General features: G+C 42.8%; 1 protein-coding gene across 1 annotated transcript in view; it reads right to left on the bottom strand.

Annotated features, from left to right (window-relative positions):
* The window catches only part of lpar1 (lysophosphatidic acid receptor 1), a 31,568-nt gene extending 12,933 nt beyond the window's left edge, over window positions 1-18,635 (bottom strand). The window contains exons 1-2 of the mRNA XM_058617421.1: window positions 18,200-18,635; window positions 1,989-2,744 (exon numbers count right to left, since the gene is read on the bottom strand). Coding sequence (XP_058473404.1) covers window positions 1,989-2,727 — 739 coding nt within the window. The 5' untranslated portion in view covers window positions 2,728-2,744; window positions 18,200-18,635. The remainder of the gene's footprint in view (window positions 1-1,988; window positions 2,745-18,199) is intronic.
* Window positions 18,636-19,813: the final 1,178 nt, after the last annotated feature.

Below are 19,813 nucleotides of genomic sequence, written 5' to 3'. Positions count from 1 at the left end.
CTGATAACGACACATTGATTTGAATCAGGTGTGTTGGAGCGAGGGAACCTCTCAAACATGCAGGGCAGTGAGAAAAACCCTGTCCTAAACAATGAAGATAATAACATTTAAGCATCACTGCCTGTGTCCTTCTACCGCTGCATCTTTGGTTTTGATTATGTTCTTGAATGGTAACGATTAAAACAAAGCAAGTATACAGCAGTTCACATGTATCGCTCTTTTTTGAAAACATTTGGAAATGGTTACACGACCATGTCTGTGATCACAGGCCAGGCCAGATCCTGATATTCTGAAACTGTTGGGACGTTTTTTTGGGGGGAATCCGGATTTTTTATGTGACGACAACATGGCAGGAACAGTCGCAATGACACAGCTGGACTCTACAATTTACACTGAACTTAACAGTGGTGTGGTTAATGACGGTCCTTCACCTCTTCTCCATCAAAGCGTTTTTTTTCTTTTTTTACTGCCACAGCTCCGTGTCTCCGAACCTCGTGAAAGAGCCTGCAGATGACGAGCGGGCGTGCCGCGCGAGACAGGTTAAACAGAAACAAACAGAACATCTCCAGGCAGCAGATAATGTACCGAATGCGTTCACGTGGAGCACATTCTGCTGTCCACTGCTTTAAATTAAGTGCGGAGTAAAGACAACAGAAGCAACAGGATGAGATTACGCAGCGCGCTGGAGGACAACTCCACAGAATCCCTCGCTATATTTTGTCTGGGACCGACACATCCTGCTTCCAGGCACATAGAAGTCCTTTTCCCACAATTCACACTCCAGTTTACACAAGTTGGTCTGCTACTGTTCTTCATGTAGGGGTAGGCAAAAAATACACTACTGTACATACCACAGAAGAGGCCTGGAGACTTGTGAAGTGGGGAACATATCTCTACTGGACGCCGTGACATAAAACTGTCAGACTGTGTCTGAGACACACTGAAAAACCCAGGCACTGATTCATCACAGAGCTCTGTCACCGCAACACACACTACATACTACGTAATATTCACACACTGTACTATACAGTAGTGTAAAAGCATGACAAAGCCAAGACATATTGCTCTGACCTTTCATTACTGTAACTCCTAGACCGTTTCTGATAGCTAGAAAATTCAAAAACTATGGACTGGGGATCTGTCTGATACTGGAAAGCAGAGGAACAGAGCTTTTGCGCCCCATGTACTCGTCATTACGGTAGAACATCAGGACTTCCATAGAACGACGTGGTGAATAACCAAACGAGATTCACCAGTGCGTCACACGTTTGTGACGTCAGCTTCTCTGTACTGTAATTCCTGCACAGTTGAATAACTGCCAGATATAAAAGAGTCAAAGCACTCACTCCAATTTTGACAATACTACAGCCATAAAATCAAACTAAATCCAGACGGCCTGATTATCATGATGCTCATAAGAGGGTTACGTGATTTTCCACCAAATAAAGGTCTATGTCAAAACTGATAATTTGCAGATGACATTTTTCCTTTAAGAAATACAGTAAAAGACTGTGCTTGCAGTTCAAATTGAGCCAGTTACTAACAATGAGTAACTTAATAACATCAACTCAATGAGTCTGAATCTACTTTTATCCATCACACTGCATAATACGACATATTTAAGTGCTATGACATCAATCCTTCTATGTATCCCGCCTTTGCAGCTGAACTAAGCTCAACAGAAAAGCTATGGTGCAACAATGAATAGCTACGGAACACATTAAATACCAATCGGCCCCTGAAAGTACACACATTGTAAATTGATGTAGTTTGTGTGTCAGGCTCGCAGTCGTGCTAGGCAGACGCAGTGCACGGACTCAAGAGATTCATTGTTCTGCCACTGAGGTCATCGGATTCACGGGTCACACAGACACATGGGTTGTCCAGTAACAAACAGTCAGAGGTGGATTTGCAATGGATTGCTAAGAAGAATGTTAATATACTGTAGTTTAAACATAAGAAAATAGAGAGAGATAGACACTCCTTACCCAAAACAATCACCACGGTTTTCAGCAGAGACATCATTGTATCTCGGTTGCGTCGAGGTCCAGAGCTGTGCCGCGACATCCTCATGGTCCTCTGCCGCACATACACAAAGATGTGCGCATACAGCGTCACCATGACAACAAAAGTCACCAAGTTAAACACTGCCCAGAAGACCAGGTATGAGTTGCTGTACAGGGGCGCCATGTTGGAGCAAGACCTTAGACTGCAGATACAGTTCCAGCCCACACTGGGGATGGCACCCATGACTATGGACATGGTCCAGATTATAACGATCACCACAACCACGCGCCGGTTGCTCATGCGCGTGTGTAGCTGCATGCGGAACACAGTGATGTGGCGCTCGATGGCGATGGCGAGTAGGTTGGCCACGGATGCCGTCAGGCTGGTGTCGATCAGGCCCTGGCGCAACAGCCACGTGGAAACAGTCAGACGCCGCGTGTTTGGTCCGGTGTTGAACATCAAGTAGAAGTAGGCCAGTCCAGCAAAGAAGTCAGCAGCTGCCAGGTTGGCCATCAGGTAGTAGATGGGGAAGTGGAACCTCCTGTTGACGTAGATGGCGATCATCACCAGAAGGTTGGCGAGCATGATGAAGATGCACACGGTGATGCCCAGGCCCATCACCAGCCTGCTGACAGTATTCCAGTCTGTAGCGAGGTACTTGCCGCTGCGGTTGTAGAAGAAGGCGATGGTCTCATTGTAGTAGCACTGTTCCTCATCCATGGTGGTGGTGTTGCTCTCTGAAAGTAGAACATAAACATGCAGAACATTAAAATACAGAGTATGTGAGTTCTGTTTACCTTTTTTATTACCCTGTAATCCACTGGTATCTGTGTGTACATGGCATGACGTACTCAGAGGTTTAGGTCATTTTTTAACCTTCATGTTCTTCACCCCTTCTCAGCTTCATGCATTCTATTTAAAGTTCTGTTAAATAACGTGACTAAATAAAACAAAACCTAACATATTTTCCCCACTAAGTGCTGTACTGTGACCAGTAGGAGATAAACTGATGTTTGAAATTACTTTGGTGACTATACACTGTATAAGAGGTGAGTTATTGAATAAAAAGCACATTTTCCAAGGTAAAAGCTGTAGTATATCATGACTATACCAATGATGTGTGAAGTTATTGAGTATTTTCATTTCTGACAGCATATATATAGACCAATGTAACATTTCCATCGTTGTCTACATTACTATAGTTAGGTGGCGTTTGTATTTTGACAACAAACACCATCAGTTAGCTTTTCAGTTAGCTAAGCTCAGTTAGCTAACTGTTAGCCCCGTCCGGGAAAGATTAAATCACAGCACTATGTTTCAGAAGCAGTAGAAGCAACAGATAAGAGGATAATGTGCAGTTTCAAATTATTTGATGTTAGCAGATTAGTTTTCTTCCTAAAAGCTCAACCATATCTGGTTTTGATTGTAATAAGCTGCTGCTCTCCCCTCTTTCCAGCACTATGTACCAACAACACTGGCCTACATTGAAACTCAAACAGCATTTGAACTAACCTTCGCATTAGCATGGATTTAGTGGAATTCAAAGTATGACCTCTTTGTTTTTTCTTTTCCGAGCACATGTTCTTTTTCTCTTTTTATCCTTTTGTTCAGAATTACTTAATCTCCTCTTCAGGAAAAAAAACAAACATACATTCATCTTATCTTTTGTAACGTCCAAAACACTGCTTAGTGTTTCACATACAGAGTGCAGTCATTGTTAGCGCAGAAGCAGCAGCTTTGAATGAGCCAATTAGGTCTATAAATGAGTTTGACCAACAAAAAAAACCAAGGCCCAGTCCCATTTCCCCTTTGTACCCCTTCCACTGAACCCCTGTCCCTTGAAACACAAGAGGTAGTGGTTCAATTCCAGCTGAACAAATTGAGTTCAAGAACATAGAAGCACATTTTTGTACACTATGGGAATTATTAAGTATGCACAGGTCAGGAAATGTCTTCCATCTCCAACCTTAGCTTCATAACGATAAGTTTCCTGGATTCGGTTCATCCAGAAACATTCTGTTTGAAGTTAACCCATAGTGGTCGGGGTGAGGGGTGAAACGGGACTGAACCCAAGTCACTTGTTTACAGCACCACCGCCACACAAGGGTGGTGTGTGAGTGTGTGAGCAGCTGTGGGTGAGTTTTAATGTATCTCTGTATCATGGCACAGGAAGCAAGTGTGTTTTTTTTCCATCTGGTCAAGTTTTACAAGTGTGAAGAAAAAAAAAAAGCTGAGAAAACGAAGCAGCAGCAACACGATGCTTAAAAGTCAACTCACACACACAAGCAAGGGAACAGGAAGACCTGTGTGTCTGTGTGTAATAAGCTCCAGTCGCACACAGATGCTCACTAGTCTCTCTCATACAAATCCAGACCGGAAACAGGTCCTCAGGGTGAGTGTGTGTGTGTGTGTGTGTGCATGAAAGTAATCCATACACAAAGAGAGAAGAAGGGAGGACGCAACTGAAGGAAAAAAAAAACAGGGGGCGAGGAATGAAAGAATGGGTATTAGACATTCTGGGTCAAAGGCCAGTGTTTTTGTGGAAATCCTCTTCTTTTGATGTCCTCTCTAATACGACTGCTCAAATCCCTTAAACCTTTCTTTAAGGTCAGCACTGACACAAGCAAGAAAGTTTTTCCTCTTGGACAAATTCATAACGTTATCCAAACCAAGACCTCCGAAAATGTCACATGGAAAATGAATGATCCTCAAGGGGAAAGCTACTGTGTGAATTCTCAACTGAAAAACGAGAAACTTTTACCATCCATTCTCAACAATTCATCAAATAAAATAAAGGGTCACCCTTTTAGACAACTACAACTTATATTTCAGTCCTGCTTTTTAGCTTCTGTTTCACATATAAACTCTGTATTTAGCTTATTCTTATGATTAACACAGCCAAAGACAACATTGCTCAGCAACTTTGCAGCTCTTATGTTCTTCAGCCAAAAACAAGTATTAGCCCAATAATAGCACAAAGGAAGTCATAATCCATTAAATGAATAGTGTTCTGGACTCTGTTTATATCCTCAATTTCCTGAGTTGGGGCTGATAAGGAGCTCCTTGTGCACGCGTGTTTGCTTGGAGTAGCTGTGATTTGTTTGAACAGCAATTGTAACGTTCAATTAGCCAAACGGATTCACGGCTAATACTGAATGGATTCGGACAGGCCAGATGTGGCTGCTTCATTTCTTCACGCAAGACAATAATATTTATAATAGAGCACCCTTTTGAGATTACGTGTGTTTTCGCAGCTTATCATTTCACGAACGGCTCAATGTAAAGACTGATTGAATCTTCTAAACTGTTCAGTATAGATTAGTTCCTCAAATGAAACTGCTTACGTCTCATCATATATGCATAAGGAATAAGTTGGCCGGATTTTTGGGGATGGATGGTGAGAATGCAGATTGTAACAAACCAAGGATTCTTGCGCTCAATCCCTTTTCCGAGAGCGTAAGGGAATCTACGGTGGCCTTGGCATATCTGAGAGGCCTTCCAAATGTTAAATGGCTAGTTTGTTTGTTCAGTAAAGCAAGGCCTTTGCCTAAAGTACATATATTATTGCTTATTCAAAGGCCACCAAAACCCAAAAGAAAATGTTTAAAAAGCAATTGCACACACACACAACCATATTTAGGGATGGTATATTCAATTTTTGCACCAACATTTTAGTTTCAGTCCCGTCGTTTTCCATTACTATAGTACCTCATCATCGTAGGCGGGTTCGTCGTACGAAACGACGTCCGATTTTTAAGTGACACGGACACACAAACTAGTGTCGAGCAAAGCAGTTGTTTCCGGTGTAACTGAATCATTACAAGCAGTATATTACAAAGATTAGTTCAGTACTTCCTGTTTGACCAGAGCACAGATTCTGTCTGACTATGAACGGGTTGTGATTCGGCTCACGATCATGATCACCTGTTAAATGTTGAGATTTTAGACATTTCCTTTGCTAAATGTTGGAGATTAACTCATGTTTTCAGGATTTTTAAGACTTTTTAGCTGATCTACAGTTCCGCATTGTTCGCTTTGATCCTTGTGTCGAACGTTGGGCTCATGACTCTTCCAGTGACGACACTCTCTGACCAATCAGTGGACGGCAGTCTGTCCACGTCACATTTTAGTCGACGTCAGAGAAGGTAGTAAAAAAAGAATCAGGTACCAGGTACTACCATTAATAGATAAGCGGAAAAAGAGAGTAGCTTTGAACTAGAGCTGTATAGTAGAAAAGCGTCACACTGATCTATCGCAAGCAAAATATGTGACTGTTACTAACCCTCCAATGAAAAATGACAGTAGCACAGAGCTAATAACGATGATGTCCGCAGTTATTAGACATTATCGGGACCTACATGCGATTCTTTGGGTTTGTAATTGTTACAGCTGTAACTTGGCCATTAGTGGCAAAGCAGCAGCAGCACTAATGCAGAATAAATCCGAGGGGCCCCTCTGTAGTGACACTTGTCATAGCAGATGAAAGTCCAGTCTATTCTGCTCATCATCTGTGGTTTTGTATGCCGGGAGCGGTGACCGGGGCACGGGGATGCCTGAGGCGAGTCGTCAGCACCAGAGAGAGTGACAGGAAGTGTCAGTGGCCTCTCAGTACACATTCTCAACACTTTCATCAGCGCCACGGAGCCCGGTGGAGGGAGACGTGTGCATATTTGCTTGTAATGGGCCAGAAAAGACGACACGGACAGAGGGGTTTCCAGGTTTCTGTGCCGTTTCTGTGCACCTGGGTGTGTACTATGTCTGCTCAATAAAAGACAAAGTCTGAATTACTACGTTGTTTAAGTATTTTAGTGAGAGGAAAGTTTGGGAGTGTGTGTGTACTCCACTGTCTTGAAGGCAAGGTGTTAAGGATTGAGAACAAGACGCCCGCTGTGCCTGAGTGTGTATTGACACGCTATCTTAATGTGTGACAAAGTCTGGCTGTGTGGAAAGAGAGGAAAGTGGGTTTTATGTGTGTGTGTGTGTGTGACTTACAGAGTATGAATGGACCACCCTGGAATCCTCACAAATGAGGTCATAACTCAGGCATCAGCACCAAACGCTGCACTGCATTCAACGTATAGTTTGTGCAGCATTCATAGTGAGGACATAATGTATTCCCTAACCCCTTACCCTAACCGTAACCATCACAAAACCTCAAAGACTTCATTTAAAATGTCCTCACTTCCTCAAGTTTTTTGATCCTCACAGAGATTCCCATACTAGAACCCACACACACACACACACACACACAGAGTAATCTCTGCTTCCTCTCTGACTTTCTCTCTATTACCAAATATGTTTGCATGAGACGATAAGCCACAGTATGAAACAAAAGACCAAATGACACACCCGCTCATCAGGAGATCCTCAGCTGTTGAAAAGCTGCTGGGACACAACAACCAGACCGAAGACCCGGCGTACGGACACCTGCTGCAAAGCTGCTCTAGGCACGACACGAATGTCTTCAGAGAGGCATTTAAGATGCTCTCGAAATGAGGCGCGGCGGTCTGTGGCCTGTGATGGGGTTGTTGGCGCGTTGTGTTGTCATCAAGCAGCGGAGAACAGTTGCACTTTCTGGATATGAACGATGTGTCTAGGCCTGAATGATTTTGGGGAAATATCTATGAGTTCTATATAAATATGTGCGTTTCCATTGTCAGAATTTGTGAAGTGTGCCAAAATCACCAATTCTGAATTCACTTCTGGGCAACAACGGAAACATAATGGGATACTGTGCTTATATGGGAACATTGTACTTATAAGTGTTTCCTTCTTTGTTGAATTTATTGGTGCGGTACTTCTTTTATTCACTGTTTCTGTCAAGTGATTATGTTGCTTCTTTGCTAAATGTGAGCTGTGTAACTTGCTTTGTTGACAATTAAGCTCAGCTACTACTAAACCTACTAGTACCACTATTACTACTACTATGTCACACTGGTTGGATGTCACGTGGTTTTTGTAGCTGATCAGGGTTTACTATACACCGGACCACTTTGTGCCGAGCTGAAAGTGCACTGTAGCACTTGATGGAAATGCTTTTATACACTTGTTATGTACAGGGATTGTTTGACTGTCTGCAAAGTAAAAGTGTTTCCAGTTAGGAGAAGAGTTAGGTCTTAAAACCTTGCAACAACAATCCCCCACAGTACAAGAATAGGGAATGGCAGAGTTACCACTCTGTAGGTTCATTTATGGATACATATTTTCCTTATTCCAATGATATTAAACGTGTTCAGAGTGAATGCACTGCATGCCTGACCGTCCTTTGTGTTTTCTTATCTCTGGTTGAACAGAGATAGAGTGACCTGGTTCAGTCAGGTCAGCGTTAGAACAGGAGCGAGATAAAACTCCAACAAAGTCTGTTCTCGGTCTCCAAACTATTCAGCATCCAAACCTTCTGCTCGCCATTGTTAATAAAGTCCTGACAGAAATAAAGCTCGGAGGGAAACGCGATTGGATTTCATTTTTTGACATGTTATTCCTGCTCTGAGAGAAGATTTAGACTTTATTATTATTATTATTATCATTTATATTGAACATCATCAGTGTGTCGAACAGTTGCCATTCCCTGATCTGGGAGTATACTCTGCATTTGCGTGTTCATGATTTGGTTTGTCCAGTAAAAGTAAAACAAATCTGTAATTCTTCTCTTGGAGAACACAATACTCCTTTGGTTTAGGGAGCTTTGGAGCCATATGACGCTGAATTGAATGTTTAATAACAATGTATAAGGTTAATCATCCAAATAGCAAATATTCTATATGCTTCCCAACATTTTTTTCCCCTCTGGTTTGTGTTGATTTTTCACGAAAATTGTCATTTCACAACGGTTTATATTTTAACAACCTACTGGTTAAAGTTTAACTACCATGCAAAAAGGTCATCCGTTTAACATGGAGCAGTTTATGAAAGCAGTGACACTGAAATGTCTCACAGGTAAAACTTCTGTTCTCACTGCTTTTCAAAGCCTGGATGGAATGTTGCAAACATGTATCAAGGAAAACTGAGAGTTTCCAAACTGATTACACCTCTTTTGTCATGTTTTCCTTCTTTTTCTTGTCATGTCTCGATTACATGACCTCTGAAATGTTTCTTGTTCCTTTCCTATTCCCCCCTTTCACGTTTCCTTTCATCCGATATGTCCTCTCCTCTCCTCCCCAGCTTTTCCTCTCTCTGTTTCATCTGATCTCATTCTTCTGATCTCTCCACCTCCGTTTTTTATCATTCCAGTCCTCTCCTCTCCGTCTCTTAACTCCCTTCCACAGCCAATTATCTTCTCTTTAATACACATTCTCTCCCTTTTCCTCATCATCTGTCATGCTTTCCTCCCCTGTCTCCTCCTCTCCTCTCCTCTCCTCCCCACCCCCTCCTTCTCAGAGGCAGAGGAGGCAGCACCTCCTCTGCCACCTCCCCCCGTCTCCTCTTGCCAACTCCACACACAATGTGCCCATTGTTTCCGTACAGCCGCCAGAGAAAGCAGAGAAACAGCACTTCTGCAAACCCAGAATATACACAAACACACACACAGGCTCTCTTTCTGTAACTTTCTTTTTAACGTCATGGGCGAGTGCACACACACACACACACACACACACACTCACACATACTCTCAAGCTGATGCTGCTCTGGACGGTCAGAGCTCGGGACAAGGGCTGGATTGAGAGGTGGTGTTGAGTCATACGTGACTGCAGCCGTGACGGGCTGATTCACGGCTCGTCAGAGGGAACGGTCAACCCGTCCCCCCTCCGAAAAACACTTAAACACTTCCATCGAAGGAGATAACCGCTTGTTGCTAAATGAGCGCTCTGTGGAGACTGGCTGTAAAGATTTCCCCCAGCGGCTTCTGGTGAAATGTGTGAAAAACCACTGAAAATGTTTAACGCAGAACCAGCAGCCAGCGCCGTAAATTAGGACGAGCGCTCGTTGCAATTTGACTGTAAAGTTCGTAGCTTAGTTACAAGCGAGATCCAGCCCGTGGGTTATTATCTGCAGAGCAAATGTGCAACGCATTTTTTTTTTTTTTTGCATAAGTCCATTGAATAAGCTTCTTTGCTTTAAGGCATTTCTGCAATGATCTGTTCCACATGTTGGTTTGTAGGTTAAACAGAATGAGGAAGGACATATATACATCCTTCCTCAGAGGTGCAGTGTAGCGCGACATGAGCTGTATGACACAAGTACATGTGTACACAAATTGCAATTTGTGGCGTTTCCCTTGACAGCTAGTGGTCACATAAGTCAATGTGAAGTGTTGTCGTGTTAAAACTGATCGATAAGTGACACTATCCGCATTTATACTGATCCCCTATAAGCCTTTTTCTATTTTAAGTGTGTTTGTATGAGTAATTCATACATTATTAACAGCATTAAGTAGTTTTCAGCCTATTCCGACTGGACACTGAAGTTTGTAAAACTGCCCACTCTCTCCACACCAAAGTCCATAAAAAGAATCAGCTATTTTTCCATTACAGCCCACAGGAGCTGTCAATAGCTCTGTGAGCTTTAAAATCACTGGTTTTGTCTGTGCAGTTTGGTGTGGGAGAGTGAGCACACCTTACAACATCATCGCGGTCTTAAGCAGGTGTAGAAATGCTCATAATGTGTCAAGACCTCGTACAACCACACACACACACACACAATAAACATAATCTATTATTCAAAGTGCGTTATTCTGTTGGGAACTAACTGGGTTGCAGACAATTTATGACTCTGATACAACAAAAAAGGAATTGTGTTTCTCAGTGAAGTGAAAAAGAGTGTCCATCTGGTCTTCATTGTGTCTTTCACGCATGGCACAACATGGCACCGGGCCTGCTTCTGTGTCTTTACAACAGTGACCAAGCACTAATACACCTGGAGAGACTTGTTGCCTTATTCATTCAGATTAAATCCGAACAATGTGGCTGATGAGTAAAACCCTGCAGCATGATGCAATACAAAGGGACATGACGGAACTCCATGTTTTCCTTGGTTCAAGTGTGTGACATTTGCGTTGAACTACAGCCATTGAACCGCGACTGAATCCAGATGAGCGGCCTGTGCCATATGTGTCAGCTCTCTCTGCAGTTTATCGTTGGGTGTGTTCAGTCGTTCTCTGATGAAATCACACCGTTGGACGCCGATTCCTCCGATTACATCACCGCAGTTCAGATACAATGTGGAGTTGCGTCAGCGCGAGTCTGCAGAGACTTCAGGGTTTGACTCTTTTTTCTTTTCTTTTTTCAATTATTTATCACGTTTTTCTCTGAGCTGTCACTGGTGATATTCAATAGTGCTGCGCTCTGACCCAAAACACACAAACCTGTGTGTGTGTGTGTGTGTGTGTGCGTGACAGACAGAGTGCAGGAGACTTCGAAAGTCGGAAATATCACAGCACTAGATCATTAGACATAATCTAATCCCGTTTCACCCCTTGCCCCTATCACTTAGTCTTACCCCTTTATTGGGCGTTCCAATACTTGGTCTCGAGACCAAGACCGATCTCGAGTACTACAACACTACCGTTATCTCTGGTATCCCAAAGGAAGGGTTCCTGAAAAATGGAACGGTTGGGGCGGGTTATTTTGGTACTTTGCCAGAAAAAAATACATACCGTACCAAACTGAAGTGTTTCATTTGGTGGAAACACAGCTTTAGGGCTAACTAGCCCTTCAAACAGAGATCTTCAACTCTTCAAAAGAAGGACTGAAGATATTTCCCAGATTCACTGAATCCAAGGAAACTGAAGTTGCTCTCATAAAGCAAATAATGTCCACAGTCCTGCAATGACAATAACTATATAACAACAGCTGAAAGTGACTTCATAGATGTAAGATTTCCACCACAAACTCAGTTCCAAGTAGCAAGGGACAAGGGGCAAGGGAATGCGAAATGGGACTGGACTTCAGTTTTGAGGTTCCTTATGACCATAATGGCTGACCAGTGCGCTTGTGGTCCTTCAACACACAGAAGAGACAACCGAGGAGCTTTTATAGCTCAGAACTGGAATGTTCTTGACCGGCCAACTGGGTCACCAGACTCGAGTCTAACTGAGCTCGCTTCACTTTGCTGGAGACAACAGTAAATACAAAGTAAGCGTTATTTATGTTGTAGCAAGCCGGTATTTACAAGGAGAGTTTTTAAAAGGCACTTCATCTTAAAAATAGGCATGTAGAAGCTTGTTGAATATATGTATATATATATATATATATATATATATATATACGTATATATGTACATACATATGCTTTATGCATGTGGACACTTTCTCCTGTTGTTCCTGGCAGATCACTCTGTGAACCGACTTCCTCAGGTCTCTCCACAAATGTTTCCTGGGGTTCACGTCAGGGCCTCAGTGGGGCCATTCAAGGACATCCAGCGTCAAAACATGCAAATCTTGTCTTGTCTGTAGGCCGTCCGTGCTTTGGTTTTTAAAGGTGAACAACAATCCCTGTGTGAAGTTGTGTGCACTTGGCAACAGTGTGTCCCACAAGGCCGACGATTTAACCTTGTTTTTGTGTGTGTTTTTTTTTATTGAACTCTAAAACCCAATTACTTGTATCTGTTCATAAGAATTTTGACCTTTATAATAATGAAGGAGGGAGTTTCTTTGGTTCCTCTTTCAGTGTCAAACATGATTATGCTGAATCATTTCTATGACTTTATTGATATTAAAGTTTGGAGAAGTGTTTGGCGGATGCAGCCAAATGTGTGAAAATGTGTCGCTGAGGCTGTGAGTCAGTCTCTGTCAGTCCCTGTGGTTGGATGTGCCCGTCGAGGCCTAGCACACTAACCCTCAGCTGATTTGGTTATTTGGTCATTTATCTTTGTCTATTTTTATGTCATGTTCCGACTTGTCCAAAGTTAGGGGCAGGATTGTATACAATAGAAAATATAGAAAACCCTTTCTTTATCTTATTTTCTTTCTTCTTTTCCTCTCCTGTTCAGTCTGAAAAGAGCAAATGTGGAAATCCTCACAGGTTTTTGATTTTCTGGAGCATTTTTATACTGCATTTATTCAAATCCTCTTCACACCCCGGTTGTAACCAATTAATTAATGCATTGTCACAAAAAAAAATCAATCACCTGTGGAACAGGTTTAGCTTGCTTAATCCAACGAGACAGTTGGAAAAGGCGCCAACAACAGGTGTCGGCTGCAAACGAAAGACAGTTTTTGGGAAAAGCTCCAAGACCAAGACCCAAGACCAGAGTGAACATCTGTGCTGCGTTTGAACGGCGGCAACAGAAAGGGCTGCGAAATGATGCCATGGTGGTTCCGTTTCTACTGGAGCGCTATGTTCACTTTATGTCTTTGTGATCTTTTGAGAGTATTGGTTGTTTTTCTGCATCCCGTTGTCAAAAAAGTTCAAAATATAGCCTGCTCGAACTTTTTTTTCCAGGATCTCCAACCCGACCTTTAACATGTCATCCTTGCAATAGAATATAGAGCAGTTCATTTGTTGGTCTTCACTGCATTTTTAAATATATTACACAGTGAATAGTGAAATGAACTTTGACTCAAATCAAACTGCAATTGCAAAATGTAGATATTTTCCCTCAAATTGTCCAGCACTTGGCTGTGGTAGGACAAATTCAGACAAATTCAGACAGGCATGTGTTCAGGGTTTTAGGTCTGTCTGATGCTGTTTTTGACTGTGGCTGCCCAGAACATGCTTCTGACCACTGACCACAACGTGTGACAAAGCACCAGCAAGATCCTTCTCACTGCAAACCAGACAAACGTGTGATCAGTAGTGCATCACATTTTTTTTTCTTTTTTAAGTGTGCCAACGTGATCGCCACCTTAAGAGCACGTTGTGGTCTGTGGTCAACAATCTAACACATGATCTGACCCAGGAGTTAAAAAGAGAACATTTTGAAAAGAGGGTAATGGTTAAAGTGAGAAGACCCACAAGCAAGTAAAGAGATGATTTAGTGATGTTCTTCTAGGTAATTTAACAGCCCGTCCTGCCACAATAACTCACAGCATGTGACTGGGATACCTGCGTGAATGTAGAAGCAATCTGGACGCGAGGAGTTAAGAATGGGTGGAATGCGGGTCCTCAGACGAGGGGGAGGAGAATTCGGCCTTTCACTAATCACAACACAGATGTTTCGAGGACCCTCTCTTCTGACGGATGTCAGAGCTCATGTAGTGAAACATAAAACAATGTTCATCACAGGGGACGTTAACGTCTTTGCAGCGGGTGACATGTTTAGTGTCGGGAGTCAGAGGCGTCGGCTCTCAACCTTCACGTTTTCTTCTCCTGGAATCTCAAGAGCGGTACGTTTAAGTTCAGGATGAATTAGTGCAAGTGCGTGGACCGATAAGAGTGCGTCGCTTCCCTGGTTACTCAGGAAACCGCTGCACTCCTGAGAACTTTCGTGTTCCCATGACTGGAGAGCTATTGTGTGATATCCATGGTGACACAGCTTGATGATCCACTCATGGCTAAGTCTTAAGATACAGGAGGGATCTTCTGCATGAAAAGGCAGACGTAAGGGATGAAGTCAATTTTCCCCAAGTTTGAACAAGTTTGTTTTCCTCTCTATTATGTCATAACACGGTAACCCTAAAATTAGCAGGTAAACCTGGGATTTTAAAGCCAGATGAAGACACTAAAAAAAAAAGGTGATTGATGTCATTCTTATTGCCGACTTTTGACTTTTGCATCTTTTACTTTAACCTCTCTTTAACTCAACTGTTTAGATTACACGAATGATGAAAAAATGTCTCAAGTTTTAAGGTAAGGATCACTAGCAAAATATAAATGCTAATACCATTGTTGGAGGGTTTTTTACTCGTTGAATGAGCTGAGTTTTGAAATATCCACAAGTAACAAGATTGTCTGTCACAAGAAAGCTGAATCACTCTTTCTGGGACTTTTCTCATTCAAGAGAAATAACATCTCAAATGAATGTCATGGCTGATGAGAACCAATCAGAAAGCAAATGAAGTGTTCTAACTAAACCACAGCCTGGTTGTAATCTCAGATCACAGGCTACCATTACTGATGACCCCATTCCACCCACAGCTGGAACTGTTGTCTATGGTCTCTCCCTATTTCAACTTCTGCTAAATATTAACATCAAACATTAAAACACACAAACCCCTTTATCAAGACATAAACAAACCCTTCCAAAAGGCTCTGATTCAAAAAGCTTACAGGCCATTAAATGTGTCTCAGGGTAAATGTTCCTCACACTCCACCGTGGCATCAAAGACCCCCTGAGGTCTGTGGCAGTGGGTGGTAGGTAAACAGTGACCTCACTCTGTGTTGTGAGGACACAAATAAACACACCTTTTGAACCCCAGATTAATGAGGTAACATCAAATGGGGAAGGATAACATGATGGGAGCATGTGGATTTTGTTAGACCTAATGACATAACCAGGGACCAATTTTTGTTTATTTGTTTTTTTTCGCAAACAAAGATGCTGGCAACTGGCAAGAAAGAAAAGGTCATTCAATGACCAGAAAGCATCTCGGGTTATCTCACAGCTTAATCTTATGTCATAAGTCTTTTAACTTCTGACACCAAATACTGATGGGAAATTGACCCAAACTTTAATTGTGCCACCTGTATTTCCACATTCCCACTGGTCAAATAACTGATTTAATCCTGGGTAGTTTTGACCAGTGGGAATGTGTTTTCTCAGCATTCACTTGCAGGTCAAATGACTAAGAGGGTTTTATCTGCTTCAGCTCCAATCGACCTTAGTGGGAAAGCAAGATCCGCCCTAATTTCTGCTTCGTTTGCCTCATTTTTTGACAACTCTGATGTTAGGGCATTCATCTTCCATCCATTAGCATCACCATTAGTCATGACTGCTTTTAAAGAACACTTTGCAGAGTCTCTATCTTCAACAAGAAACTCTTGAAGACTCATCTCTTTCAAGAGCAACTCTCTAAGATGTCTCCACATGATGATGTGATGTGCTTACGTGAATGTTAAAAGTCCGATTTTAGTCAGACTAAGACAATAATTTGTTTTGAAATGTCATGTCAAAAATCTAAGTCTTAGTCGGACTAACGTAGCTGGATATTGTAATTCATAGTCCGATTACTCCTGCATGTTACTCATGCTTAGTCGGACTAGAGTCGGACTTGCCGTTCTGCACATGCACCACTGTTTTTTTTGAGAGAGATACAGCGCCACCTACGGAGGCGGAGTCAGACATATGTGGCCAAAAAAACGATTTTCTCCTACCCATATACACTTGGACTCTGCAAGTTGTCCGATTGCCTGTCATAGTCGAACTATATGACCTTAGCTTGATTAAAATGTGCATGTAAACGTACTGGCTAACAAACTAACTTTAACTAGCATTTCATACAGCACCACCTATGGAGGGCGGAGTCAGACGTACGGGGCCAATAAATCGATTTTCTCCTTCGCATGTATACTCGGACTCGGCAAGTTGTCCAATTGCCTGTCTTAGTCAGACTATATGACCTTACCTCGATTAAACTATGCATATAAATGTACTGACTAATCAACTAACTTTAACTAGCATTTCATACAGCGCCACCTGGAGGCGGAGTCAGATGTACACTGCCAATAAATCGATTTTCTGCTTCGCATGTTTTCTCGGACTCAGCAAGTTGTCCGATTGTCTTAGTCAGACTATGACCTTTGCTCAATTAAACTGTGCATATAAACATACGGACTAACCAACTAACTAACCTTAACTAGTCTTCAGCACTTTCCATTCCTCCACTTATGACTTCTTTCCTCCTAATGGTTTCTCGCTGCTCCCTAACTGTAATGAATGTCTCGGATTGCATCCATTTTTAATGAATGTTTTCTGGTAACACTAAAAGTTTAATAAGCCGATCACTTGTAAGTGGCTTTGGATAAAAGCATCTGCAAAATGACTTAGTGAAAATGTTTACAGCACGTTTTGGAGGGTTTGGAGGATAACTTCAGTGTAAAAGGTTTTTTTTGGGGGGGGGGGGTATGCTCTGAGAAGCTTATGAGTAAAAGCAACAATTAAACAAGAAAAAATTCCCTGTCAACTATTAGTTTACGATCTACCGCAACTACATTGTTCAACAGACCTCCTTTGAATGAAATGTTACGACTCTCCGGGGAGATTAGAAAACCTCCTCTGTGGACACAAGTGTTTCACAACAGCCCCGGTCTCACTTAAGTTTTTCTGGAAACGTTGGGACGACTTCGGCAAACATTGCAACTTGAGCAGAAAATATAAGATGACATTTTTAAGCAGTGAGAGTCCTAACGCATCCCCACAGGAGCTGGCAGAGGTTTTTGTGGCCATTTCCAGCACAACACAACAAGATGTTGTCTTCTCCACAATGCACAGCTCTTGTTTCATTAAGCACCCTGTGAACTCATATCATTTTCATCATACTCAACATTCATGCCAGTGAAAAGAAGAAAAAATGGGGTGAATCATCACCTATTTGCATGATTTAATGTGGTTCTTGTCATGAGGCACATATGACACAGAGCACCTGGTCCATGCAGAGATCAAGTATCATGAGGAATTGTGTAAATTCATGTGCGATGCTGAGATGCTGACACAGTTTTCTCCAAACAGACTTTCTTTTAGTGGAATAACCTTTTGCACTTTTTCCTATGAGAGTTAAATGACGTTGTTGTTGAGTGACACAGACTCCTGGTGGCAGTAACTCTGGGAGGATGACAACACCAACAGAAATGCTTGAGGACAATCGATACGCTGCTGCATCATCTTAAAGAATTCCCCTAAAGTGGGAACACGTGTGGAAACCGATGCCGGGTTAAATGTTTCAAACTTTTTTCAATGGAGGAAACGAGAAGAGAAATTCCAAAGGCATTCTCTGAATACGCAGATCAGCGTGGAAAATCAACACAGATGTCCAACGCAGACCCAACGCCCGCTTCTTTCTTTTTTTCTCCCCCTGCTCACTCCCTTCCACAAATATTGTTCCACAACCAGAGTTTGATGAAGAGCCCAGCTCTGGCGCAACACGTCTCTACAGGCGCACAAGCGAGCGTGTCCTGCCCAAAGTTAACGGTGCGCTCTGCGCATCCAGGCATCTGCAAATGTCATCAATGCTCTTTATCTGAACCCAACACTGTCCTCGCCACGTCTACGTGGCAGGTAGGTGCACTTTGATTATATAAAGATGCCCGCATCCTGCACGCGCAGAGACGACGCGCCAAAATGAAATACGCATAATTTACGCCAAAGGATTCATACTCACAGCGTTGTTCTACCTCCAGTGAGAGCAGTGTAGGTAGATTATTTTTTATTTTTTTTTAGCTTAATCCCTGACTGGTTCCTGAATGTCCTGCTCAAGTTTGATCCGTGGAGCCTGAAATTCCTCCAACAGAAAACTCCTGGAGACTCTGCTGCTGCTGCTGCTGCTGCGCGTCTCCGGCGTCAAAGTCGTAGCGGTTTAATACAAGACTCCAAATCCAGTAAACGCACAGTTATCCCATTCATTTTAGGTCCGTACAGCAGAGGCGCAAGTCCTGCGTGTGTTTCCCACCACTGCGTCGATGTGTCTCTGTTTTTTTCCTGGAGTTGTGATATTTATTTTCTCTCCAGATGAAGACGCCCCTGATGCTGCGTGAGTGAGTCCCTGTGACTCTCTGCGCTGCTGCTGCTGCTGCTGCAAGTCTCTCTCTCTCTCTCTCTCTCTCTGAATGACCAACCAAGAGCCACACACCTTTGTCTGCACTTGACTCTCTCTCTCTCTCTCTCCCTCTCTCTCTCTCAGTGTGTGTGTGTGTGTGAGACACAATATCGCAGCAAACCTTAAAGGCCCAGTGCGTAACATTCAGAAGAGTTAACTGTCAGAAAATAAGTGTATAAGTGTATGGGTTTAATGGTTTCATAACTGTAGAATAACACGCTTTTCCCATTCCACAGTTCTAGCCCGACTCGGTTTGACAACGACAGGATTGGATTTGGAGAAACAAGACAATCCCAACGTGTGCAGGAAGAAAACTGCCCCCCATTTTCACCCGGTCTGCGACTTGTCTTATAGCACTTTTCCACATTACAGTACCTGGTGATTTTTTTTTTCTTAGTACCTGCTCCGGCAAGGTTCCAAGCGAGCTGAGGCGATACTAAAATGAGACTTGGACAGGCTGTCGGGGCCACTGATTGGTCAGAGAGTGTCGTCACCAGACGAGTCACGAGCGTGGCGTCAAACCGAACAATGGCGAACTGTAGATCAGTTAAAAAAAAGACTTAAAAATCCTGTTTATCTCCAAGGAAATCTCAATCTCGATCTCTAGAGTCTCCGAAATCTCAATATTTAACAGAGGAGTCTGGTGTAGCTGGTATTTCAGTTCAGCGCTTGTGTCAGACGGAGTCTGTGCTCCGGTCATGCAGGAAGTCAGGAACTAATCTTTTTAATGAACTGATTCTAAAGATTCAGTGACACCGAAAACAACTGTGACGTGTGCCGAGTAGAGCTAGAACTGTGGCGTGGAAAAGCACCATTAGATGTCACAAATTCTTACACACTTGTACCTTTTAAATTAATGAGACATATGGTGAAATGACTGTTCACACTGTTGTACTGTGGCTCTAACGCCCCATTTCATTCCACAGCCATGGTGGTCGGTTTACTACAAACACCTCGCTAAGTGTTCACAGATGGCGCCGCTGATGCTGGCAGACGTAAGTGTCCTCAAAACCAAATACTTTCTCACATCCTGAGAGCTGCACGTGGACGACCGTGGCGCCCGCAGACAGAAGGTAACATTTCTGCTATATCATGGGGAAGGTTAATTGGTGAAGAATACAATACGCCTTTGAGTCGACGCTCTCACGCTCTCTCTCTCTCTCTCTCTCTCTCTCTCTC

The sequence above is a fragment of the Solea solea genome, chromosome 19 (assembly GCF_958295425.1).
Source record: "Solea solea chromosome 19, fSolSol10.1, whole genome shotgun sequence".
NCBI classification, from domain to species: Eukaryota; Metazoa; Chordata; class Actinopteri; order Pleuronectiformes; family Soleidae; genus Solea; species Solea solea.
Note: the sequence above shows the minus strand (reverse complement) of the source record. Positions and strands in the feature narration are given on the sequence as shown.